We start from the raw sequence: 27,328 nt of genomic DNA, 5'->3' as shown, positions 1-27,328 counted from the left end.
GTAAGCAAGGATATGTACATCACTATATAGACAGGTACGGCAACCTATTGCTGTTAACTTATTGTAACGAGGATATTCTCATGCGCTGTTTTTTTTCGTTGCTTCCTTTCTTCCAAATTCAAGGCAACATCAGGGATGGGAAGTTGATCATGATAATATACCTGTTCTAAAGCATCCCACGTTCCATTATTGATGCATTTTACTTTTAAAGATAATGTGAAATGAAGGGTGTCCAGGTAGGGTAACGGTCTATCCTGTTGCCTACCAACACAGGGATCTTTGCAGCTTTGTTATTTTGGGTTCTTTAGATAAACACCCCTTGGGTTTCAAACTGAATATCAACAAAAAACAAACAAACAAGGTCTCTCTCTGTCTAACCTGTGGCACTCGTGCCAGACCCAGGATTGGTGGCCCGCCCGAGGCCTGAAGTCTGAACGGCCATTGTTGTGGATCTGGGAGGAGAAGCGGAGGAGGCGCCGGTAGGAGGTGGAGCTGGCTGTGGCGGCGCTACTGGCCAGGCAGTTCTCTTCCTGGGCACACTGCAGTATGTACATGGGCCTGTCTTCCAGATAGGTGGTCTGCTCCACTACCGGAGCATTAAGGACGAGATCTGGCGCCGCTGGAAAAAAGAATGGTGAGCATTCACATTAGACCCTGTCTCTATAATGCATCTTTACTGAGTTCATCTGTAAAAAATGTGCCACCATTTTAGGAAATTCAGCCAGTACAAACTTATCAACAGCCCCTAAAATTATGTTAAATTCCCAATAAAACTTGTCGTACTCTCAGTGCAGGACACGCCGGCAGCAAAGCGGCCACCTCCCCTGGGACAGTGGAGGTGTTTCCCGTGGTGGAGACACTGGTCCAGGGTCAGCTCAGTTCCTGAACATCTGACTCCACTCATCACCACCGCGTCAACTGACTGCTCCCCGTGCCAGTACCATGTTTCCTGATGGAAAAAGAAGAAAATATAAACGTGTTAGGCTTGCAGTCCATCAAGAAAATAAGTTAAAAAAAAACATCTTGGTACATTTTGGTTTTAAGTTCTCCAATGTGGTTGTGTGTTTCAGAGCCATGGATTTTTGATTTTCAATCTTGCTGCGTTGCAGTTTTCAAGGTAAGTGAAACTGAATGGTTGTCATTTCGATTCTAAGCACAGCAGCTGTTGATTTGCTTTTCTAACGCAAAAGTTTCTCTCGCGTGCAACACAGAAATGGTCCCGCCGGCTCTGAAATTAACTAAGCGTATACAGTTTACCACACAGCTTTGACAGGATTTAACTAAGAGTGTGTTTTCATCAACGGAGAATGTACAAATAAATATCCAAATAACTGAAATGTAATGGCAAAGTGAAATCAAATTATGTGTTGGTAAATACCAATTTGAAAAACCTTGTTTGAAAAACCATACAAATGCTTTTCTTTGTTGGTGTCAACAAGGAGAATCCACAAGGAGCAAAATGGTTTAGGGGTATTTTCTTCTTCGTGTGTGTTTCATAGACCTGGTCATTTTGGATGTCTGAAGTTTGCATTAACAATTTTCAAGTGAATTTTACGTCGGTCACAGAGCCACCTGGAACCCAACAGAGGCAGATCATGTCGTTTTCTGGAAAACAGTAAAATGTGCGGGGGAGGATTTTGGAGCAAAGTTATCATCCTGGATTTCCCTTGTGTAGATGATTTATAGATATCAGCGTGGTTCACAACAGGAGGCTGTGAAACTAGTTATCCCAGTCTCCAGGGACTCATCCTCAAAAAGCCCCCAAACAGGGTCTCTTTCCACCACTGTCGTCAATATTTTCACAAGACAGGACCAATTATATGTCTAAACCCCCAGAGAAAAGAGACGGACAGGCTCTGTTGTCACCATGGTACTGGCTTAGTGTTTTTACAGCATATTTAAGACCAAAGCAAAAATTCCCATAAAAAAACTCATATTTTCCGGGATCTCCCAAGGATATGGGGAGCTCACAGGAAGGTTACTGAGTTTGGGAGCACTTGTTGGTGTGTTGGTTAGAGGGATAGACATAGTATAGTTTAACCTAAGTGTCATGGTTTCCATCCGTTGGCGGGGTTTGTCTGCAAAACTATTTAAAAGTCAAACGGGAAAGAGGCTGTGGCGCAAGCTGTCAGAAGGATACTTAATGGCTCCCTACTTAGCTGTGGTAGTGAGGTCGAGGCATTTCTTTGGAGATCTATGCGAGAACACTTACATAATGACAATTTAATGTATGTACCACATAAACAGTTATTAGACTATTGCAGTACCTCAACTTGATTATCTTAATTGGCCCCCCTACGGAGCAACAAAATACACCGTTTTCCTGTTTTAATAAATGTCGAATAAATATGATGTAACTACAACTAAACTTTAACTTTGTTTTATAGGCACTGCTTGGTTGGACAAACAACATGTTGAAGTTTACTGTTGGGCGCCTGCTGAAGTAGCACCCGAAAGAAATGATGACAAATTTACTTGTTCCTTCATTAGAAGTATATCATATATAGTCAGACTAATCACCGTTATTCAGCTAAATTAGCCCCTTTCAGCTCCAGTCCAAGTTCCACTTGTAAAAACCCCTTCCATTATCAAAGAATATCTTCCATGATTCAGACATATTTTCCAGACCTATGTCACCAATTATAGCCAAAACTAGAGGAGTGCACTCAGTAGAGTGCAGATCTGTGCCAGATCTCTGCCAGGCATACGTATCTCCCCTTCACCAGTGTTCGAATTTGGCAACAAACCACCTCTTTTTTTTCACCTACTGGGAGAAATACATGTGCACACAGACAGAACTGCCATTATAAGACTTTTGTGCAGTGCCCAAGTTGATTGAATTGGAAATATAAAAAAAATTGTTAATATGCAGCACTCAAACTAAAAAAATCTACCTAAAACGTTTTGCCTGTCAGTCTGTGGATGTGCAGCCTCCTAGGTGGACCCTCACATGAAAGCATCCAAGTCTGACATGAAATGACAGAGATCAGGCTATCATAATATTATTCATTCATTCATTCATCTTCAGCCGCTTCTCCAGGGTAGGATCACGGTGGCAGCAAGCTAAGTAGGGCACTCCAGACGTCCCTTTCCCCAGCAACGCCCTCCAGCTCCTCCTGGGGGATCCCAAGGCGTTCCCAGGCCAGATTGGACTTGCAGTCCCTCCAGCGAGTTCTGGGTCTACCCCGGGGTCTCCTCCCAGGTGGTCGTGCCCAGTAAACGTCCAAAGGAAGGCGCCGAGGAGGCATCCTAATCAGATGCCCGAACCACCTCAAGATCATAATATCAACCCTTATTAAAAGACTTCAAATGTGTTTAACTATTGTGGTTTTCATGATTTAAAATGAATGAAGGTGAATGGCTGCTCTACTGATGGACTTTCATTCATTCTAAAGCAATAAAACAACAGTAAGAAAACAGCTCAGCCAGGGGCATGTTTTATTGTACCTGCTGAGATAATTTCCCGCTGTGTCTGTGATTAATCCTGCTCTTGAAATTGCATTATTACAGCAAAGTTTTAACATTGGAGACTATGGCACTTCCGCATGGCGGCGGAGTGAATAAGGCGAATTATATATTCGGTTCCTCCAGTTCTCCTGCACTGAGAACAACAGTGAATGATTTGCTTGTTTGCAAAATACGATCGACTTCTCGTTTACTTTCAAGACTCATACCCGAATACATAATTGGGTTTTTTTTTGTTGGTTTTAATAAATTCATCTCAGATTTTCTCCCAATTTAGTGGCCAATCGCTCCCTTTCCTAGTTCAAACACCCACCCTCGTACTGCATGCGTCCGCCAACTGCTCCGGCCGGCAGTCTCGAAGGAGACACCTCGCCACTTCTGTGACAAGGCGAATCCAGGCCGAACCACTGCTTTTTCCGACACACGGAGACGCATTCATGTGACGGACACAAGCTGACCCCGCCCCCCCTCCCGAAGACAGGGTTATTGCTGCTTCACCGAATCCGGCCATAGTCGGATCTGACGAGACCGAGGCGTGAACCCCGGTCCCCAGTGGGCAACTGCATCGACACACAAAGCCGATGTTACGTAACGTTTTTGACATTATCCCTGCCCAATCAACCGTAGATGTGAGTCGTGCAAGCGCCTGGTTGACTCAGATCAGGCAGTGACAGAGCATCGTTGGTCGAGCGAGCTAGAGAGCGAATGAAGAGAGGGAGCTGCGATGGCGAGAACAAATATTTTTCCAAAGGTTTTGAATCACAGCAACCACGGGAGGTTATTCACCATACAGTCATAACTGTCCACAAAAGATTTTAGGCTGGTAGTACGTCCAGTAGTTTGCGAGATTAGCTGCGGACAAACATACACACACATGCAGCCAAATGCATAACCTCCTCTAGACTACCGCCTGGCAGAGATAAAGAAGCCTGTTTAAGTACCAGTACCACACCAGACTACAGAGCCCATAATAGAATACTATAAAATTCCCATTGGGGAGGCTTCAACTTTCTTCTTCCCCCATGACATAAATGAAACGCCGGGGTCCCCTTTAAGGCGGAAAAGACTGTGACTCCACCAAGTCATGCCACAGGCTCTACTGGGGGAAGAGTCCACTAAACTTCAAACAGCTGCTTATAAAGCTTTCCTTGCATTCCTTAGGAAGCCTACAGTTCGTTTAAGTCATTTGTTTAACACACAAGGGTCACATCCTACATTCATAACCCATTTGTTTTTGATGTTTCCTCTGTTTCTGAGATCTGACCTGGAAGGCGCTATTGGCGAAACCCAGGCCAAGCTGTCTGCACACCACCATGGCCTCCATGGTGCCCCAGCTGTCACTGCACACCGTGCCCCACACCAGCGAACCGTTCTTCTCCGCCAGCACCTCCACACGGCCCTCATATGGGTTGCGGCCTCCGCCTAGACGTAGCTAAAGTCAGGGAGAGAGCGATGGAGGGAAATGCCATGTTTCAGAAAGGATGTCAGTGCAACACGTTTCAGTCTTGTGTACCATGTGATCTATGTTTGTTTTATTGAGGTTTTTTTTATCGTTTAATTCTTACAAAACACTTATTTTGAATATTTCTATATAAAACTAATGATGATGATGATTATCATCATCATCATCATCATTATTTTTATCTATTTATTTATTTTTATTCCCCCCCCCTTTTCTCCCCAGTTGTACTTGGCCAACCACCCCACCTTCCAAGTCGTCCTGGTCGCTGCTTCACCCCCTCTGCTGAGCCGGGGAGGGCTGCAGAATACCACATGCTTCCTCCGATACATGTGGAGTCGCCAGCTGCCTGTTTTCACCTGACAGTAAGGAGTTTCACCAGGGGGTGTAGCACGTGGGAGGATCATGCTTTCCCCCCCAGTTCTCCTCCCCCCCGAAAAGGTGCCCCGACCAACCAGAGGAGGCGCTAGTGCAGCGACAAGGACACATATCCACATCTGGCTTCCCACCCGCAGACATGGCCAATTGTGTCTGTAGGGATGCCTGACCAAGCCAGAGGCAACACGGGCATTCGAACCGGGATCCCCGTGTTGTTAGACAACGGAATAGACCGCTACGCTACCCGGACGCCTCATTACTTGTGTTATTGATGCCCCATCTCCCTTGGCGACTCACTCTTTTCTGGAAGCCCATGGCAGGAATGTTACACCTGACGGCAGCGTCCTCCTCGTGGTTGCAGTCCACTGCCTCACGGTTGAACGAACACTCCGTCAGGGACTTTTCAAATCCCGAACACTCCACCTCATTCATGTGGACCGGCCCCATGCCTACAAACAAACAAATGCCATACTAAAAATTGTGCAGCTTTCATTCTGTTGAACAAGGGGGCTTTAACTTATTATTGTTTTGCAAAAACCACAGATATAAACAGCATGTGCCGAAGCATAACTGGGCAGATGGACCTTTGCGAGGCAGGAATGGCGCCTTTTGTTTGCTATTTGTTTGTTTCCTAACGATGGAAATAGGATGAGCTTTGAACTAAAATGCCCTTTTAAAGCAAAACTGCTAACTGAAGGCCTTCGTGAGTTCAAGTTATCGCCCCCGCGCGCACGTGTGTTTTATTGTCGCGTTCTAAAGGGATGTCAGATTTTTCTGTTCCCAGCACGCACCACGCAAACAAATAGGGCAGTCAGCTCAGCCAAATGAAAGTGAGACATTTGGGGGCAGTAAACATTTTTTCCCCCCTCTCTCCCCCCCCCCTCCCCCCCAGCCACCCACCATTCATTTGTTTTGTGATGGATTTTCCACAATAACAACACTGACAGACAACTCCCTCCCTGCTGGACAGCAGTGTCTCAGCCGGTACAACCAGAGACTAAAGCTGGACTGACAGCCAGTGAAGTAAATCCACACCGGAAACAACAGGGAATCACTCCAGAATCACTGAGTCAACTCTGAGACATGAAATGTGAGTATGATATGATACTATGTTTTTTAAATACAGCTCAGTTTTCAAATTCATGATCAACGGCCAGGTCCCTGTATAGAGGATATAGCAGTCAAAAGTGTTTTAATGCAAACAGTTTGCATTAAAACATCTCTATGTGTCAGAACTGTTGAGAGAAATATCCCACTCCAAGTAGATATATGGAAAAATAACATCCAAATCCGATATTTAACCTGCCCAATATATTTTAGTGACTAGAAAGCCCACCCACGACTGATCAGTGTTATCTATATCAGCTTTTAATACTAAGAGTGTGTTTTTAGTTCTCCATACAAATCCTTTAATCATTCACCATTGTCATTACTTTTTCCCTTTCCGTGTTTGGCACTCGCTTAAGACTTCTCAACACAAACCAGAGTCCAAATCATTCCAAGATTGTGTGGGCAAGACTTGGAACCAGCGGTCAGCTCGTGAAAATATTTTGCACGTGACTATATCATCACATTGTCCAACAGAGCATTCTCCTCCTTTAACCTATAAATGCTACTTTCTTCATTACCAGATTTTGGACAGTTCTCTGAGAATACTGGAAAGGATAGCCGTAGCCGTGTAAATATGGTTCTGCTAATGTAGTAGAATTTCACATTTCTCAGAATGAGGTTGTGGGAAGCGTTTTGTGGTACTGAAGTTTTCTAAAACTCCCGTATGTTTTAATCTGAGCATCTATAGGCTGACTTTGTTCTGAAGTGCCGATCCCCAGGAGATTCCCGCAGCCTCTGTGATTATTGAGTTAAACTACGTTTCAAATTTAAATCCACACTTTTTTTTTATATCTGTCAATAAACGTTGTATCCAGATGAACTGATTCAACTTTCTTGGAACGTTGAAGACTTTTCTTTTTCACAGGTGGGATCACAGTCTGCCAAGGCACTCTTTCAATGTTGCTCACTGACACCATGGGAAATGTCATTACAAGTTAAAGGGTAAGTTGATCTTATTGTAATTCACACTGAAACCCTCATCATTTGGGGGGGGGGCAGCATGTCTGCTTTTTATTATGAAAAATAACTGCAGGAATTGTGGGAGTTGTTTACAACTGCTGTGGCCCAGTCTATCAATGGAAATGGCTTCGTTTTATTTCATAAGGTACCTGAGCCCAGTAATACATTAACAGAGTATTTAGGTTGTCCGGCCTACCTTGTCCCAGCTTGCCGCCAGTCAAAGCCTCTTTGGCGCTGCCGAAGCCCAGCTCTCGACATACCACGGTGGCAGCTCGGATATTCCAGTTGTCATCACACACCGTCCCCCATTCACCGTTCTTCAACACCTCCACTCGCCCCTCGCCTATCATTGCTCCGCCTCTCAGACGCACCAGGGGTTGCTGGGGGGGGGGCAATCAAATAAATATGTCAAAGCAGCGAACCGTAACCCATTGCACCAACGACAAAAATACAAAGACTCTTAAGAAAGTACAGAGCTGGTACGGTAGATAAACTTGTAGCTCATGTAACTGCTATGTTACTTTGTTTACTATTTGCTCTCTGTATGTCTGGGTGGTATTGTTGTTCATGTTCTTGTGGCGATAAGGAGTAGCTGTTACCATGGAAATAACTATTGTTTACTGTTTATCAAATTTCCATTAAACACTGACAGGGAATATAAACTCTGTGCCACTGTGCGTGTCTGATACTTAGGGCTCATCCAAACCAACTATTTCCAGATGTCTGGCCTGAAGCCTCCTCATTAACAACCAGGAAATGTTGCGTTTTATTGTTGGAGTAGCACCAAGAATTGATGAAGTCTGGTACAATGTGATGTAAATACTCAACCTGGAGTATTGGATAGGAGGGTTTGGATTTGTTTATCGATTGTGTAGTAATCTCATATATTGCAGACTAGACTAGAAGGGCTATTACATAATGATATTCCTGGCTTTGTTCTGAAAGCGATGACAGATGAATAACAAAGTATATCTCAGAGAATATGTTAAAACTCTCAAACTCAGTCATAAATGGCAAAAATGAGCAGTGTCCAGTCTTGATTGTTGCGACTTCGACTTCAAACTTTTGAAGTCTTGCCTGAGCTGTGCCGTAAACTTACTTCTCAATTCAGTATTATAACTGGCAAGTATCGGGAATTCTGTTGGTGCTTTTTAATTTTTATTTTCTTTCCCGAGAGAGAAAGAGAGAGAGAGCCGTCTTCCAGATGGGATTCCTCTTTTAAAACACTGACAATTTTCCATGCATCTCACCGTATTTAATTTAACTCCCTTGGTACACTGATTCATGCACAACTGGAGATACAATATCTCTTTCTTATGCTATGGTTTTTAATTTCAATTGGGGGAATAAATGTTAAATCCATACTAATCCGTATTCATAGAGTGATAAGGAAAGTCTATTACCTTTTGTATGTCTAACATTTTTCGCTTGTTTTGTATAAGGTCCATCTATCCTTGCTGTCCAGTTGACCATGCACCATGACCATGCACCATGATGTACGGAGTTGACAGATTCGCTTTTAAAAATAATAATAATGGATTAAATTTATATGGGCCTTTATCTTGATACCAAAAGTGCTTCAAACTGAAGGGGGGGAAACTCACCACAACCACCACCAATGTGTAACACCCACCTGGGTGATGCACAGCAGCCATTTTTAGCCAGAACACTCACCACACATCAGCTTGAGGTGGAGAGGGAGGAATCATTGAGCCAATTACATGGGGGGATGATCAGGTGGCCAGGCTGGGAATTTTGCCAGGATACCGGGGAACCCCCCTACTCTTTGTGATAAGTACCATGACCACAGTGAGTCAGGGCCTCGCTTGGATGGCATCTCCTACAGCACAGTGTCCCTGCCACTGTACTGGGGCATGAGACTTTTTGTTGTTTTTTTAGGACCAGAGGGAAGACTTCCCCCTAATGGCCCAGCAACACCACTTCCACAAGTGACTCAGTTTCCTAGGAGGTCTCCCATCCAGGTACTAGCCAAGCCCCTACCTGCTTAGCTTCTGTCATTCAGCAGAGCCAGGGTACATGTTGGTATGGCTGCCAGCAGTAAAATGTCAGTAAATCAAGCCATAAATACAAACTCCCATATGTTTATTGTACATGATCAAAATAAGACTAATACTGGGACTAAGTCTAAGTTTTACACAAAGGCTTCTGAGCCAGGAGCTTCGGTTCGGTACAATCTCCAGCCAGCTCCAGCCCCAAAGCTGATGTCTGGCTGAGCCATTTCAGAGTTCGGTTTGTATTACATTTAGACAGCTGGAGATAACTCAGCTCTGGCTTTATGAAGAGCATCTTGGAGGTTCATTTTTGTTGGACTTGAAAATAAAAGCTTTTTGGGAATCACCAGGTAGTAAGGTTTTTTTTTTGTCACCTGGACGCACCAGTAAGTAAGTTTACCCACAAAATGTACAGTCTAACTTACCTCTTCTCTGTAGGCCTTTCTGAAGCCAGCACTAACACTAGGGGCAAAGGCTCGTCCAGGTATACAGCTGACCACCACAGGCATGCCCTCCTCACAGGTCTTGTTGCCCTTCAGCTCTATCTCTCGGCCCAGTTTACAATCAGACAAGTCTGCCTCATTCCCTGTGCAGTTGACAGAGAAACCCCAGAAGTTCTTCTTACGGCGTTTGGCCAACAACCTGTGAATAAGAATTGCCAAAAATAGACTCAAATCACTCATAACAGACACAATAGGAACTGTGGGGAAAGTCATCGGTGACAAATGAATGACTGCTGGGATAGGCTCCAGCAACCCCACAACCCTGAGAGCAGGATAAGCGGTTTGGATAATGGATGGCTGGATGGATGGATGATTTTTCTCCCCAGTTGTATCTGGTCAATTACCCTACTCTTTCGAGCCATTCTGGTCACTGCTTCACCCCCTCTGCCGATCTGGGGAGGGCTGCAGACTACCACGTCTCCTCGGATACATGTGGAGTTGCCAGCCGCATCTTTTCACCTGACATTGAGGAGTTTCATCAGGGGGACATAATGCGTGGGGGGATCATGCTATTCCCCCCAGTTCCCCCTCTCCCCGAACAGGTGCCCCGACCGATCAGAGGAGGCGCTAGTGCAGTGACCAGGACACATACCCACATCCGGCTTCCCACCTGCAGACATGGCCAATTGTGTCTGTAGGGATGCCCAACCAAGCTGGAGGTAACACGTGGATTCGAACCGGCAATCCCCATGTTGGTAGGCAACAGAATTGACTGCTATGCTACCTGGGCACCCTAAATGATTAATCTTTTAATTGGGAAATGTTCATGAGGAGAATGTGCACGGTTTTCTTTTCTTTGTGGAAAGTATCGTCCACTTAGATCATCCTGCAAGTATGTAACGTAGCAAAATGCACTATCATCTTTCACCCTTTACTTCACTTATTTCACCATCAACAAGATCTTAAGTTGCAAAGAGGAACTTGGGGTATTTTGTGTCAAGAATCACCAAAGCCCATCTGTTAGCGTGAATTACAATGGCAGTATTGTTGTGGTAATACTTTGACATTCCCATGACCCCATAGTTAAATGGGAGTCATCAAGCAAGGGCCATGGCAGGACCAGTAATAGTGGACCTTGAAGTAGCTCTGAGCAGGGCCTTTCCTTCCCTGGGCCTTGGATGAAGTGCACCATGTAATGAAAACAGCATGGGCTTACATTTACAACCTAAGCTCTTGTGTTGGCTTGAAGATCTCACACAGATGTTGTGAACAGATGAGAATGCAACTGCATTAGGGTTTAAATGAGGACACAGAGTATTCCTCGTGTTGTTTGGACAGATGTCAAATTTGAGTGTTCTATATGATTACCAAAGTCCATGTAATTCCTATCTATCTATCTATCTATCTATCTATCTATCTATCTATCTATCTATCTATCTATCTATCTATCTATCTATCTATCTATCTATCTATTGTATACATCTAGAGCAGCGGTGGCTAACCATGTGCCATGGAGAGCCATGTGTATGCAGGTTTTCATTCCAACCCGACTCCACATCAGGAGATTTCACTGATACAATCTTCCTCTTTGGTTGAAGGGTTGCTAATCAGTGAAATCACCTGGTGTGGAGTCCGGCTGGAATGAAAACCTGCATACACATGGCTCTCCAGGGCACATGGTTAGCCACGTCTGATCTAGATGTATACGATAGATAGATAGAGAGAGAGATAGAGAGCAAGAGTGAGAGAGAGAGAGAGAGAGAGAGAGAGAGAGAGAGAGAGAGAGAGAGAGAGAGAGAGAGAGAGAGAGAGAGAGAGAGAGAGTAAACTGATATAACTTAACATAAAGCATTTGTTGGCTGTATATTAAACAGCTGTCCCTGTGTCTTGCTGCACTTTGACATGTGTGTGGAATGTTAACACTCAAGCCATGGGATTCTGGGAAAATGGCAACACTGGATGCAGCCAAAAGAGTTCCTGTTTTACATATAATTGGCCTTAGTCATTTCCCGAAAAGGCCCATTCCTCATTCTGTCATGTGTACAGTAAAAGTGGATGGCCACCCTTTAAGAATACTGTTGACCAAAGTCTGTTTAATTTCAGAGATGTGAGGATGACAGATGAAAGCTCGGCTGACAACTTGAATACACAAACTTACTTATGTAATACGGTTTCCGTACACCAGAGTGGCTTGATAAACCACCCACAACTGGACTTAGACAGATACAGTATTTAAGAGTTAAACAGAATCTTTAAACAAAGTTGAGGGTTTTGAAGGTTTTCCTTTAGTTTTTTTCTTTCTTTTTTTTTTGCAAAACCTGAGCATCCATAACATAGAGAAAGAAACATGCCTACCTTGTTAAACAGCACATTTTCATAATAACAAGTGTAGACTTAAATGGATTGATTATGTTTGAATTTGCTTTGTTTCTTTTACATGTGCCATTGTGAAATTGCCTTATAAATCCAGTTGCTGGCTGAAGCCATGTTACTCACTTGTAAGCACGGGTGTTGAAGCCCTTCTCTCCAGGGAAGCCGTACATGCCACAGATGACTCTGGTGTTCATCTTTGTCCAGTCCCGGTTACATATCTGCCTCCACTTGCCTCCATCCTTCACCTCCACAAAGCCCTCAGTGATGGGAATTCTTTTCCTATGGGAGTAGGTGGCCCTGATCCTCACATCCTCCACCTGAACAGTCATGCTCTGGAAGGAGATGAGACACATACGTCACCGCTGACTTACTGGATCGTATACAGAGAGCTTGTCGTCAGCAGCTCCGGATCATCTGGAGACAGCTATTTGCTGGAACTGAGCTGCCATGTATGGAAATTTCCTTCTTCTAGAGTTTATTTCACTCTGGAGTGCCTCCATTCTTAACATCAGTCTCTTATATTAAATATGACGGCACAGTAATTTGTGCATGCTGCTGAAGATGAATTTCCAATCAAACATATAGTTTGAGCTAGTTAACAAAATAGCAGAACTGTTTATTTTCTAAATATAGGTTTGTCACAGTGGTTCTCAGTCCAGTCCTCAGCTACCACCAGCACTGCTGGTTAACTTTTCTGCCAGGTAGTTCATTTCATTTACCCGTTGTGCCAAATCTGCTGGAGGGGGTTACCTGAGGACCGGGACTGGGAACCACACAGTATGTTCATTGCAAGTCTAGCAATTAAGTCCTAAAACCTCTGTTTTAACTTAAAATGTGCTGCTAATGAGCCTCAGCAGTCAGATGAATGTTTCGAAATCCTCTCCATCTTTGTTTGCTACTAGCACCAAATCACAGCCGTTTAGCAGACATTTCTTTACGCATGCCCAATAATCCAGGCAAGAAAATCAAAGAAGGTTGAATCAGTTCATCTGGATACATTGTATCCAGATGAACTGATTCAACCTTCTTTGATTTAGTAGAAATTATTCAAGTTATTCTTTAGATACCATCATTGCCATTACAAATCACAATCTAACATAGGAGAAAGCATATTTGCTACTTTAAGAAATAACTCTTAAGTGAATGACTATGATAAAGTTTTTTTAAACTGGCTGATTTTATAACTTAGAGGGATTTTATGTTGGAGGAACACATATTTCATTTCAAATCAACATGAAATACAAATCCCACTTGATGGAAATGTCAAGGAAATATCAATATCAATTCCATTATGACCACTATGGCAAATATCCGCTGAATGGCTCGATGGGATGACCTGATAGAGTAAAGGGGGACACAACAAACACCAATATTTTCCTTATGGTAAAGAATGGAAACTGTTAAAAACAAAATGGCTGTTCAGATGTTTCCTCACCTGGAGTTGTGGATTTAAGGGTTTATCAGGAAACAACGCATACTGATGTGACAGTGAGACAAATGAACAATCCATAATGTTCTAACTACAGGTCAACGCTTGCTAATTGATACGACAAAGACAAAAGATGTGGCGAACGAGGCTGTTGATAGGATTGGGGTTAGGAGTGTCTCTGCAGGCGGTCCATAGTCTGCTCTATAGAAAGATGTAAAGCCAGGGAGCTAGATCAGCCTTATGTGTTTAGAAGACCCCCAAAGCAGAGAGGCATTGTAACCTTTGACCTCTCAGGCTTTATGTGAACACAGTCAGCCAATAACCATGCCCCCCTCCATTTTGTTCCTGGCGGGGCGCAAGTTTTAAACGCTTTAAATTACTTGTGGTACACAAATGCTGATCTCAGGACTTTCGCAACAGTCAGACTCTTTGCCTCTTAAGAAATCCAACAGTCAGGCATGGGTCCCAGAAATATTAGGGCCTTATAAAGAGGGTGGTTTCCTAGGATGGCGTCAGCCTGGGGGAATGCTCTGGTCTTCAGGGCCTCTGAAGACCAGAGATTGTAAGGGGGTAGCGAGCATGACTAAGCCAGACTGTTGCAGCAATGACCCTGGTCCTCCCACTGACCGCCGTGGTTAGACAGGGTAGAAACCACTCTTTCATAAAGTGAATCTCAGTGACCAAGGTATGACAGACTATTTTCCGTCTGCAGAACCCTGCCGGGCCAGAGCAGAAGGTGGTCATGATTGGGAGCATTAGAAGGGGTTTCATATAAAGCTTACAGGGAGTATAGCTAACTATTTTCATTTGTACATGGGAAATGATAAAACAGAAAAAGAGGAGAGAAATTTATAGTTTTGTAGCATGGATATAAAAATGGGGTTTTATTAAATAAGGGAAAAAGCAAACAAGGGAGATGGCATGTCAACAACAAAATGCATAGATGTGTGTGTGTATTACCAGCTGTGTACATGCTGTGTGACATGAGGTGAGTTTGAAGTGGGAGCCTTGAATTATTCTGATCAGTGTTTCATTTGGCTAAAAGGGTCCAAGAGGAAGCGGGCTGCCAGGACGTGTGAGGTGGGAGAGAAAGCGAGACAGACTTACAGCTGGGGTCTCTCCAACCATTAACCCCCCTCAAACCAGACCACCAGACATAACATCAGCAAAACCCTGTTTGCTCAAGGCCCGCATCTACACCTTTGTCATTTTTAGCACTATTTCGGAAAGAAACACAAGAAAATCCAACCACAATGCAGAGAACATGGAAAATAATACATTTCCTTCTCTCTAAATGTCTCAGAAACAGCATTAAAGAATCTCTAATGGCGGGCGTCTGGGTAGTGTAGCGGTCTATTCTGTTGCCTACCAACACAGAGATCACCTGTTCGAGTCTCCGTGTTACCTCCGGCTTGGTCAGGTGTCCCTACAGACACAATTGGCCGTGTCTGCGGGTGGGAAGCCGGATGTGGGTATGTGTTCTGCACTAGCGCCTCCTCTGGTCGGTCGGGGCGCCTGTTGGGTGGGGGGACTGGGGGGTATAGCGTGATCCTCCCACGTGCTACGTCCCCCCGGCGAAACTCTTCACAGTCAGGTGAAAAGAAGCGGCTGGTGACTCCACATGTATCGCAGGAGGCATGCGGTAGTCTGCCGCCCTCCCCGGATCAGCAGAGGGGGTGGAGCAGCGACCGGGATGGCTCAGAAGAGTGGGGTAATTGGCCAGGTACAATTGGGGAGGCGAAAAAAAAAGGGGGGGGATCTCTAATGTCAATTCAGGCAAAACAGGAGACTTGCTCGGTGGTATGTCGCAAGAAGGGCTGATAAAGATTATCACAATACGTCAACGGGACCAAACACTTAGCAGCCAACACGCTGAATGTGGGAAGAACGAACCAAAATTCACAGGAGGAAGTGTGCAGCCTCTCCTCCATCCAGGTCTTTCTGAGGTCACTTCTCCTCTCTATCCATCCTTCCACTTAAACGTCTGGTTTTGGTAAGCGTCCATCAACAGCACATTGCATCTCCTGAGTCTATTCTGGAAATCTTTTTAATGAAATACTCTTAGTCTGAACAAGAAGCATAAATATTTTTGATCTAGTTTGCCAAAGGTCAGTAACAAAATAAATAAGTAAAAAAAACAGGGTTAAAAATAAATCGTATTCATGCACTAATGACTTGGTAATTTTGGACACTGCTGATTAGGGAACTGTAAGCAGACTGTTTTCCTTACAGTTTCCTCTTAATTGATGTGTGAACCTAAGGCAGCGGTCTCGCAAATGTCTGACTAATACTAAAACTACTGTGCATTTCTTCCGCCTGATTCCACCCTCCAGACGTGCCTCACGTTTAGCGACACATGCAACCCCCCCCCCCTTACTAAACATTAGGAAAATGACTTGTAATCATGCCACGGTTTAGAGGAAAAGTAAGAAAACAGTGAGGCTCTTTGAAATTACATTCACATCTGCCCATCGCCCCCAGAGGCCCCCTCTTCTCTAAACCGACTTGAACCGGGAAACAAATGTTTGTGTGTGTCTGTGGATGTGTGTGTGTGTGTGTGTGTGTGTGTGTGTGTGTGTGTGTGTGTGTGTGTGTGTGTGTGTGTGTGTGTGTGTGAATTAACGGGCGTGCGGGTGAGCGTGTGAGGGACAGAGGGAGGGAGGGAGGGAAGGAGAGTCGCTCTGAGCGCTGGAACGTAATGTAGTGCACGTCTCCCGTCAGGTTGCAGAGAGCAGAAGAAAGTAGAAGTGACCTTAAACACGTGTGGACTAGACTACCCATCTCCTTCAGACACACACACACACACACACACACACACACACACACACACACACACACACACACAGTAGCCATCTCACGTACAAACTTGAGAGCGAACCTTTTCCATGAATACAGTGGCATTATTATTTAATTATTATTCAACTCATCCCTTTCGACACTTCACAGCACATTTTGAAATCCATATCCCAAGTGTTACATGTGGTGGCCATATTTGCACAACTACAGGCTTTACTTAAGTTTATTTCATAAGTGTGAGGACAAGTTTCTCTGCTGGATAGCTAAACTGAGCTAACGCTACACCGACAGACAATACATGACAAGTGACACAAGTTATATATACATATATATATATATATATATTTGGCTGGAAATATTTTTGTGGCTTATTACTGCAAATGTAACTTGTGTTTTAAAGTCAATGGAGGCACTTGGATCTGAGACGGTTTGCACTGCTGCTCCCTTACTTTGGAGATTCTTAAAATGTATATATTTGTGACAAGAAGTTGCCATTAGTTCACCGTTTACTCAATTATAATTGGTTTATATTTTTTGGGTTTATGTTTTATAGGTTAATATGGTTTATATTTTCCTTCAGTTCCGATTAGACAGAACACTGGTGACAGTGCGGTATAATTTCTCCAGTTTAGAGCCCAGTGTTTAATATATATACATATAAAACACAGCAGCAAAAGTAAATTTTGTTTGCATTTACCCCAAAAAGTCACCGTGATACCTACGTTCAATTTCACATTGCAATGCCTTACACCACATATTTTCTCTTAAACGTAATTTGAAGAAACTATTAAACTTTCTTTTATTTCTTCCTCTATAACGTCAAACATCTCATCTGTTATTCAGGAGGTACAGCCAACATGGAGACGTGCCGGTTCCAGAAAGGTTGATATACCACTAATTTTTATTGGCTATTTCAACTCCTTCAGGACGGTGCTAGATTAATACTGTATTACATAATCTCTGAATGAAAAATGTATGTTGTTTTTTTTGTTGCAATCATGCACAGTCAAAACGCATAACCTACGCATTAAGTTATGTCTCACGAGTCAACACAGAATGTCTGAATATATGGTGAGTTATATAATCCGGATATTAATGACAGGAGGTTAGATCTTGGGCCCTCTCCTGTACCATGGTTCTGTGAAGCAGTATTATTCTGATTATTTGAAAGTTTAGCTGAAAGTGTGGTCCAGATGTTGAACATATGGTGAGTTCAGTCGACAGTAAAGATACGCTGGTCTGATACTCTGGCTGCCAGCATGGGGAAAGATCTCCAGCCTCCTTACATAAATCAACCCTTTCTCCACTCGATCAGTCTCCTCCTTGCAAGCCTCTTGCATACGTCTCATCAAAAGCAAATCCAGAACTGGCTCGGGTTTCCTTTTGTTATGTAGCCGAGAATGTGAGGAACTGGATTTTTTTTCTGTAAACGGACACCGTTTTGCCTCGTGGAGACATGCAACCTTTGGCCCGTTCAGCTGTGCAGAGAACCCGATGGCTCATAGTCATTGCAACAAGCTGGTGCTGGACTGACAAGAGTTCGTCACGTGTGCATCATTTAGCTCCGCTTTCATTGATCGATGACAAACTTGGCTTCGGGACTACCTTGTGAATTCTGACTTGACTTGACTTGACTTGATGGGTGAGGCCTTTGTGTTGATTTTAGACATAGCTGTTGGCTCGGAAGAGACAAATTCACAATAAATAGCATGGGTGTAAAAAAAAGAAAAGAAAGTACTTTTGCTGCTACAGTTGCTACTGTATTTTTCATGAAATAGTCGGACCACATATCACATCATTCCACTGACTTCACCACTTTAAGATAAACACATCAGAGCAAAGTCCTTGGACAACAAACTTGCCTAGACTTGTCATCTATGTATATAGCTATGCAAGCTTCTGCTATATCTTAGAGAGCTGACCTCGAGGAATGCAGTATGATGACTATTCTTTAGCTTTAATAATACCATACCAAATGGGTCAAATTAAGGCTACTGAAAGGATTTTTTTTTGTCACTTTCCGTCCATTTGCAAACATTTGTGCACTGATATGGAAACTATCTGCATAGACTTCCTACCTGCACAGGCCTCAGACCTCTGACCAACAACAAATAAGCTTTGGATAAGACAGCTCTTTGAGCTTAAGTATATCCGAGTTGCCATCGGAAAGAATTTAATGGCAGATGTGCTCAGCATAAGACCACACTGCACACCAAGTATTGCGTATTGATTACAAAAGTCTGCAAAACAGCATCTTACTGGAGAATACGCAGTGATCTAAAATAGCTTCTAATCTTAACCACAAACCTATGATTAGCTCCAAATGATAACACAATCTCTCCTTAAAACCCGCGATGCCAGTAACACTTGGGACAATTTAGTATTTTTCCAAAAGGGATGATGTGTTCAATTTTTTTTCCTCCAATTCTCCAGGAGGAGCCAAATCCAAGAATGTTGGGAGATTGATGCCACGTGTGTGGCATGCCGTTCCCACATTCACTGCAACCTGACATGTTGGAGTTGGTCGGATCATCCCATTATAGATGATGGACCGAGCTTCCTGCCTTCTTAGTGTACAGTGCTGCTGAGAATGTAATCCCCTGCTAAACAAACACATTCTTTTGCCTCTGAAAGTAACAAACAGATCCTAACAAATACAAAAGATGCAGTTGGATAGCTAGAGATGGACAAATATGTATGCAAGTGAGATTTAAAACTAAACTGCGCAGCAGAAAGTGGTATAATGTGCTGCTGTGCCTTGCATTTAACTAGAGTGCAGTAGGATTGCCTCAACTGCAGATGTTAGGATATTGTATTGAATACTGCTAAATATGTTCCCTAATGCAATCTGATGTGTACCGTTTGTTATCAAATCCCTGATGTTGCATAACTGATCAAAAGAAAAGTTCTCATGACAAAGTACACAGTATATTTCAGAGGTCAGAGGAAGCGGCCCCAAGAGAAACTGAGGCTGAAGACAGCTTTTGGGCTCTCAGTTTGGTCAAAGAAATGACTATCTGTTGGGACAGAGGAAAACAATCCATAGTTGAGCTTCACACAGTTCCAGTTAAAACTAATTTTTAAGGCTTCTCATGCAGGGGTTGCAAGTTCAAGCACAAGTAAGTTATATGTCATTCCTTCCATACGCAACAGCATGTGGAACGTACTGGCGTTGCTCCTGGCCCCAAAGTGCAAAACGAGCACTAACAAGACTACGTATAGTGTAATTACACAAGTGCAGCTTGATATGTTGTCTTCTCTTTCCAGGCAGAGATGATGGACTCAGCAAAACTTATGGACAGTAATTCTGAGGTTAATGGAAAATGAAGTTGAGCTGATGGTTGCAATAATGATATCCTATTATTTGTGGTTTTAACTCAAGTCACTAATTAAATTTTATTAGAGAGATGTCATGGTTTTATATCCACCTTTTCACATGTATCATGTTTGCAAAATGCATGCCCTAGAGAATCAAAATTAGATTTGTTTGAGGCAATTTTTTTATAGGTGAAATAGTCTGTTAATATACAGCGAGCCAGAACATTCTTATTTTATTAGAAGGGCTCAGTTGAACATGCTGTAATACGATATATATGGCGTATATGTGTGTGTGTGTATGTATGTGTATATATATATATAGTATTTTTTTTTTGCTTTCTTTTTTTTTTTTTGAAGATTGCCTTATTGAAGAAATCAGTGTTGCCTGCTACATAAATGAAACCAGTCTTTCAACCCAGTGAATTACGTGTGTGTATGTATCAGTAGATAACTGAGACGCCATTAGCATCAGAACCTGTTAGGGCTGCAGGTACATGTTGATGTGGTTAGGGAGTAACTTTTCCCGACAGCAGACAGAAATGCCAATTCATGGGGTAGATAAACAGACTAAAGGAACAGGGCTGCCCTTTGCTGACGTCAGGTCAAGCACGGTGAAAGAGGTGTAGCTACACCTTTTCCCATTCCTCTCCCCTGCGACTTGAAAAGCCGTGGCCAAGCCAGGGAAATATTTACAGGGTGGAGAGCTGAACTGCAAAAACAGCACGCAGACACTAAAAAAAACAAGACAAATAGAAAATATAAGGCTACCGCTTACATGCATCTATTATAGGTGTTCCTATAAAAGGAACGGGTTTGTGAAACGGTCCCAGTCGGCTATGACTGATTATTCCAAATTAACTTCACGTGGACTTCCTCCCACTTCTGCACCTCCTCTATTAATACTGACTCATAGTTTAGGTTGTGGTCATGAGAAAGACACACAGTGTTTTTGGATGATCTCTTCAGGCCTGTTGCCTTTAGTGACTCCAGCAGGAATGCAGACGTTATTCTGGCTGTGATACAGAGACCATAGCCAACGCTGAGAGAAACAAACGGTCCCAGCATAGACGCTAAGACACGATCTGAAATACCGACTGTCTTCTCCCAAGATGCCAGAGGAAACATGATTAATTTCTAACAGTTTGATTTTGCTCGGGAAACCCCCTCCGACAGGCTGTTTGCCAGAGGGGCAGCGGTTTTAGATTAGCTGTACCGTCCTTGCTGAAGGAATTCCCTCCTCCTCCTCTTCCCCTCCCTTTCTCGCTTTAAGTCTACAAACACACGCAGACTTTCCATTAGGCACAAAGGTGTTCTCATCAGCCAGACAGATTGGTCTTCCCCCTCTGTGTGCTCATCTGTGTGTGTGAGTGTGTACGTGTGTGCGGACATGTGTGTAGGCGTGAGTCATCCCAGTCGCCTAGACAGCAGATCAGGGGGTGTCTAATGTGGGCAGGGATCGACTAACAGGGTTCTGGCAAAGTCATTAAGCAGACAGTGGAGAAGATAGCTCAGCAGCATGGATTGAAGCTGATGCATACATTATCTCGCTGGTCTCCTGGGGGTGAAAATGACCATGTACGTGAAAGTCGCTGAGGCACCGTCTATGTGGGAAACATCTGCACCATGATGTCATCCTGCCCTGATGGAGTTAAGTGCTAATAGCTCATACCCCTTTAACGTTTCCACCATGTGTTTCCAGGTTGACCTAGTAAAAGCTCCTGACAGTGGCACTGGGAGCCCTATGGGACTTCCAAGATTTGTTTGTAATATCATAATACCTATAATCAGATAATCATTTAGTTAAGAAATACACATAAACATACAGCTAAATAAATAAAATCTGTTTGTTATAAATAACAATAGATACTACTTTAGAAAACAAAAGACTCTTGCCTTTCCCATTAGAATCACTATATGGCACTCTGTCGGAGGAGAGGTTTTGAAGATCAAGTTTTATAAACTATATCCCTCTAATATTAACTATATATCAAGTACAGTTAATGACAACATTATAGAGATAGGCACATTAGGGTTTATTTATTCATTTGTTAGTTTATTTTGCATACTTTTAGAGAATTAATTGTTATGATCTTCCTAATGTCTCCGCGCAGACATCCCACACAATCTTCCGTCTGCGGGGTTCGAAGTGATGGGCTCATTTAGATGTATTTGAAGCCGATAAACCATTTTTTCATCTTGCGCCTGTTCTCATTATTAGTCGACTTTTGTAACAGTCAACATCTGTGCAAGTTTGTGTGGGAGTTTTAATAACATGCGTGTGTGTGTTTATGCATCCGAATGTGATTATGAGATTGTGAGCACACTGTAGTGTTTACGTTTTTATTGTGTGCCTGCGTGTGTGCACCTTTGTACGCATGCGTGCTCGTGCAATTTTTGTGCATGTGTCAAGCCTTATCCTACTCGGTTATGAGTTCATCACACCATTTGAGCCTACCTCCAGACTGTTGGCCAGGGTGCTGATGAACCTGAAGCCTGGAATGCGTCTTTGGTTGCACACCACCCCGACATCTTCTGAGTGTTTACAGTCGGAGACCCCAAAGCCATTTGATTCGCACTGAGCAAGGCTCTTCTCTCTGCCAGTACAGTGGACATTGTCCAGCCAAATGCGACCTGGAATGGAGAGAGATAAGGATGTAAATGAATGGATATTTGTTAAAAAGCTGAAAAGCTGTTCTCTTAGTGATTTTATTTTTTATTTTTTTATTTTCCCCCTTTTTCTTCCCAATTGTACTTGGCCAATTACCCCACTCTTCCGAGCAGTCCTGGTTGCTGCTCCACCCCTTCTGCCGATCCGGGGAGGGCTGCAGACTACCACATGCCTCCTCCGATACATGTGGCATTGCCAGCTGCTTCTTTTCACCTGAGCGTGAGGAGTTTCACCAGGGGGATGTAGCACGTGGGAGGATCACGCTATTTCCCCCAGTTCCCCCTCCCCCCTGAACAGGTGCCCTGACCAACTAGAGGAGGCGCTGGTGCAGCGACCAGGACACATACCCACATTCCCACCTGGAGACACGGCCAATTGTGTCTGTAGGGATACCTGACCAAGCCAGAGGTAACATAGGGATTCGAACCGGCAATCCCCGTGTTGGTTGGTAATGGAATAGCCATGCCACCCAGACGCCGGTGATTTTATATTTTTTAATCATGGTTATCATTGCAAACTCAATAAGAAAGAATAATTTCACCAAACTATGAAGGCAAATAAAAGACACTTGACTGCTGCCTGTTAGAGCACTAACAGGGTACATTTCACTTTTTTTTCTGTCCGTACAACTTTTGATGTATTCTACTTTGTGTGTATTTTCATGTCGTTCATCTACAACTCTTAGGGTTGCTTTGATGCTGTATGAGAGATTCGGACTCTCACACCAACTCCCCGTATTATTAAGACACGAGTGTATGTTTTTATCCCACTGCTAAGCTTTATGCCCAACCTCATCTCACAGTAATGTGAATGCATGTCTAGATGAGTATTGTCAATGAAGTCTGGGGACACAGTAGAGGGATAGTTAGGCTATTCACATGAGGATGTTTGGTCTCCACCATATCCCATCACATTCTTTAACCCTGATCCTGACCAGGATGTCTTCACACCAGTAAGTCAGTCAAGCAGAAAATCTGCTCCCCAGCTGGCTGTTATGAATCAGCCATTAGGGGAAACCGCACAACTGACATCACGGAAACCACCAATGGGCTGCTCGACAGTCTTAAAGACTCTCCATGTAGTTGTGGAACATCCTGATCATACCTAAGAGGTAACATCATTTTCTTCAAACACAGAGCTGCCCGCTAGCAGAGGATGGTTTCATTTGGAACATTCTCATAACACCAGCTAAGTCCTTTGGTATTGAAATACTCGAGAGCTTATGAATAAGAGCCAAGCTGGTAGATGAAGGAAGATTTTCACTGCACGTCCACAGTCTTTGTCCAGACAAATACCTCAACCACCATCTGTGATAAACCTGAGTTGCTCTGCTTAAGCTATCGTCCATCAAAACGACATGCATGTTAGGGTAAATACGCCTGTCCTTGCCCCTGACCAAGGCATGGCGAGAGCTGGAGGTGGTCCCCGGCTGCTGCACGGCCCAGTGGGTCCAGTGTGTGCTGGGATGGGTTAAATGCAGAGGACGAATTTCCCCACGGGGATTAATGAAGCACATCTAAATCTAAATCCAAGTCACAAAAACGATGGAAACATAATTTTACATGTGACAGAAAACAGCAGGGAGGATTTGGGGTGCCATGAATTGTCTGACTGAGCGTTTACTGGCATTTAAACTTAACCACACAGCTGTAGCTCAAAATCATGACAAACTGGACAAAGTTTAAACCTTTCTTCCAAATCCAGTTAAGGTGGGGAATCAAACTGAAATTGATAGCTGCATTACATGCGTTTGTCCCTGGGATACATGGAAGTTGTATATAGCCAACTCATAATTCGAAACAGTCTCTTTTGGTTGTAGTTTATAACAACATTGAGCGGAGTAGTTGAGCACTGAGCAGGCTACACCTTCTCTGATACCTCTACACAATGGACTTCATATATAATGGCCGTGGGAAGGATGTTCTTTTTGATTTAAAGACTCCACATCCTTAAGTGATGCCCTTTATTTGTTAAGTATTTGTGCCTTTAATGAAAAACATTGGGTAGTTTCATCTGCCAAAGCAGAAGTCGGCATTGTGGTAAATGGAAAACGCGTTCGTTTATGTGTCCCCATCCACAACAAGAAACCATGGAGTCGAATAAAGCCAGTCTCCAATTATGTACACAATGTCGCTATGAGCCAAATAAATAGGTTCACAGCTGGGGTCTCGCTGATGCCAAATCCTTGCGTCTACATGTCAGCAAGAGAAAAAGCCCTCCCCCTTCTCGAGTAAATGTGCACGAACCATCCCATCGGCGAGGAATACCTCAGCTGTTGTTTTGTGATGTCTGGGACTGATTTTGTCCAGGCGATGTACGCATGTAAAATAAATGGCTTTTATTTCGAAAGGGATTTCCCGTTGATTCTTGCTAGAACTTTTCCCTCTAAATGACTTTTGCATTTACCACAAGAAACTTAGACCCCCCCCCCCACCTCCCATTCATTTTACAGTTATAAAGGAATTCATATAACACAACAAGCAGGGAGATGGCATTACGTCTATGTGTGTCTCGTGTGCCGTGTTTCCATTCTTTCCCCCTCATGCTAATTGCCCAGTCTCACATCTGCTTTAATAGGAAAACCAGTGCTTGAGGGGATTAGCCGCCAGACGGGTGAAAACGAGTGCCGAAGTCAGGGATTTTTATGGAACATATGAAACTACCTGAGGAGATATGCAGCCCCACTGATGAACGTGTGTTGTGGGCATTCTGGTGGTTGGCTAACAATAACATTTCATAGTCTGAAGAGTTTTTTCACTAAATATAGCAGAACTAGAATATAAAAAACATGACGTATGGCAGAGTCAAGGGCTTACAGCCAAATGACTACGCTTTATGCTGAGTTCTGCAGGTTTTGGCTGAATTATATCTATCTCGAGTTCGATATTTGAAGGGGATCACTGACGCAGTCAACCAGCAGTTGGTTCCCTTTAACTTCATGTCAGCTCTCTTACCTTCTCCTTTTCCGTACTTGGCCGAGGGCAACCAAGACTCTGCATCCAGGTAGCCAAGCTCTCTGCACACTACTTGAGCAGCGTAGATGGAGAAGTCATCATCGCACACTGTCCCCCATTCTCCATTGTAGTGCACTTCCAACCGACCTTCGTAGTGTTTCCGCTTGTCTCCTGCCAGCCGTAGTTGGATTACAGGGGTGTCAGAATCTGACTGGGCATAACACAATGCCCACATACACAATAATGTGGACAGGAAGCCATGAATGGTGACTGGTTTCAGCATGATGCAAGATGACAGGGAAACCTCGACACAGAAAAGTATCTATGGGAGATGACGACAAAAAGACATTGATATAATCATGAACAATCCAGCATACCTTACTGGGTAAATTGCTTTAGGCTAAACCATTTTGTTGGTAATATCTGTAAATATTTGTAAAAAAAAAACAAACTTCAAATATGACCCTTTTTAAAACTATGTAAACCTCTACAGAGTTTGGAGAGGGCTGAGTGCTATTTAATGTTGAGCAGGAGCAGAAAGCAATTTGTGGTATATGGTAGTTGAGGCCAGAATTTGACGGGAACATTTTCAGTATAAAGTTTCATTATTAGCCTGTAATAATATGGTTTGGCCATCCAGAGCCGCCCTAAGACCCTACCTTCTGCATCTGCCTCTACAAAAGCACGAGCTCATGATCAAGAATCATTAACAAAATTCGGTAAAGTCCCGTGACAGAGAAATGGATTTCATAGCCAATCAAGGAGTAACACAGAGAAGAAGAAAAAAAAGGCACAGAGCCAGAGATATACTGTGCTCTCTTTGGGCGGAGGTCTAGAGTTGTGTTGTTAAGATATGAACCCCTTTCCACCCACCCATCCAACACCCCTCTGCTCCGTCGTTCTGTCTCTGACAGGCTAATGAAGAGCAAATGTGGGATCCTGCAGGGAGGGTGCTGCCCCTGCTAGCTGCAGACAGTTATCTGTTGATCTGGGCCTTGAGGCTGAAGAACAGACACTCAGAGAGAATGTTGACTCCACCTCTTTGTTTCACTGCCGATTATGAAAGTGTCAAAGGAGGGACCCTAGGGATGAGTGGAGGAAAAGGAAGGAGGGGTGAAAGTGAAAGGAAAGGTGGGGACGAGGTGAGGAACACCACCACGTCTTAAAGTGGTGGTGAGTTTAGGGCGGTGGGGCACGGGGCTTTTAAAGCTGACATCACAGTGACTACCAAACAAGGCAAAGGGCAGAAACCTTTTTTGGGGGGGGGGGTAAACAATCAGCATCAAAAATATTCCATGAGACAATAAATCAGCCTGAACTTTTTAACCTTACCCAGAGGGAAGAAAGTTCTGCAGGGCTGATTTATCCCATCTATACAATATTCAACATATCTTCAATACCACCAGTGAAAACACAACTCCTCTTTTTCTTTAAAACATTTTTTTATAGTAACTACACTAAAACTAGACTAGACTAAATTGCACTACACACTGCAGTTTTACTATTAACGTTGAGTGTGATTTAACTGGCCTTGCATCTTACCATTTGATAACAACAATCATAATGGATTCGTAAACACAATATCAAACAATTTGACATCTTGGCGATAAAGAAGTAAAAAAAAGACACGGTCATAGCGTCCACAAAGAACAATAAGGCTACCAAAGTGACAACAATCTGCCGAGTAAAAGAGCTCAGGGAGCTTCAAGTCCCCATTAAAATCCAACATTTACAACTCCGCATGCTTTTCCAAAGTGATTCCGTGAATTGCCTTTTGTTCCTTTCAGGAAACATCTATCAACCATCACATTAGTATCCTGAGTGTTGGCCAGCACACATCCATATGGTATAACCATACCAAACTCCTGTGCTCCCTGTGGACTCTCTGGAAAATCTCTTTCTACAGGTCAGAAAAGAAAGACCCTATGGCTGTGTCGAGTTACACTATTCCCACAGTTTCCAG

At 43.5% G+C, this 27,328-nt stretch overlaps 1 protein-coding gene and 1 long non-coding RNA gene across 2 annotated transcripts in view; one reads left to right on the top strand and one right to left on the bottom strand.

The window, feature by feature from the left end:
* Positions 1-27,328, bottom strand: part of LOC130134269 (lysyl oxidase homolog 2A-like) — a 33,379-nt gene that overhangs the window by 5,352 nt on the left and 699 nt on the right. Inside the window, exons 2-10 of the mRNA XM_056302168.1 lie at positions 25,366-25,687; positions 22,199-22,374; positions 12,324-12,532; positions 9,810-10,026; positions 7,569-7,752; positions 5,600-5,751; positions 4,730-4,897; positions 784-949; positions 379-619 (exon numbers count right to left, since the gene is read on the bottom strand). Coding sequence (XP_056158143.1) covers positions 379-619; positions 784-949; positions 4,730-4,897; positions 5,600-5,751; positions 7,569-7,752; positions 9,810-10,026; positions 12,324-12,532; positions 22,199-22,374; positions 25,366-25,648 — 1,796 coding nt within the window. The 5' untranslated portion in view covers positions 25,649-25,687. The remainder of the gene's footprint in view (positions 1-378; positions 620-783; positions 950-4,729; positions 4,898-5,599; positions 5,752-7,568; positions 7,753-9,809; positions 10,027-12,323; positions 12,533-22,198; positions 22,375-25,365; positions 25,688-27,328) is intronic.
* On the top strand, positions 6,258-27,248 carry LOC130134270 (uncharacterized). The gene is made up of 3 exons (XR_008814227.1): positions 6,258-6,392; positions 7,278-7,354; positions 27,153-27,248. It is a non-coding gene; the product is annotated as an uncharacterized LOC130134270 (long non-coding RNA).

The sequence above is a fragment of the Lampris incognitus genome, chromosome 2, assembly GCF_029633865.1.
Source record: "Lampris incognitus isolate fLamInc1 chromosome 2, fLamInc1.hap2, whole genome shotgun sequence".
NCBI classification, from domain to species: Eukaryota; Metazoa; Chordata; class Actinopteri; order Lampriformes; family Lampridae; genus Lampris; species Lampris incognitus.
This window is presented reverse-complemented; position numbering and strand designations above follow the sequence as displayed.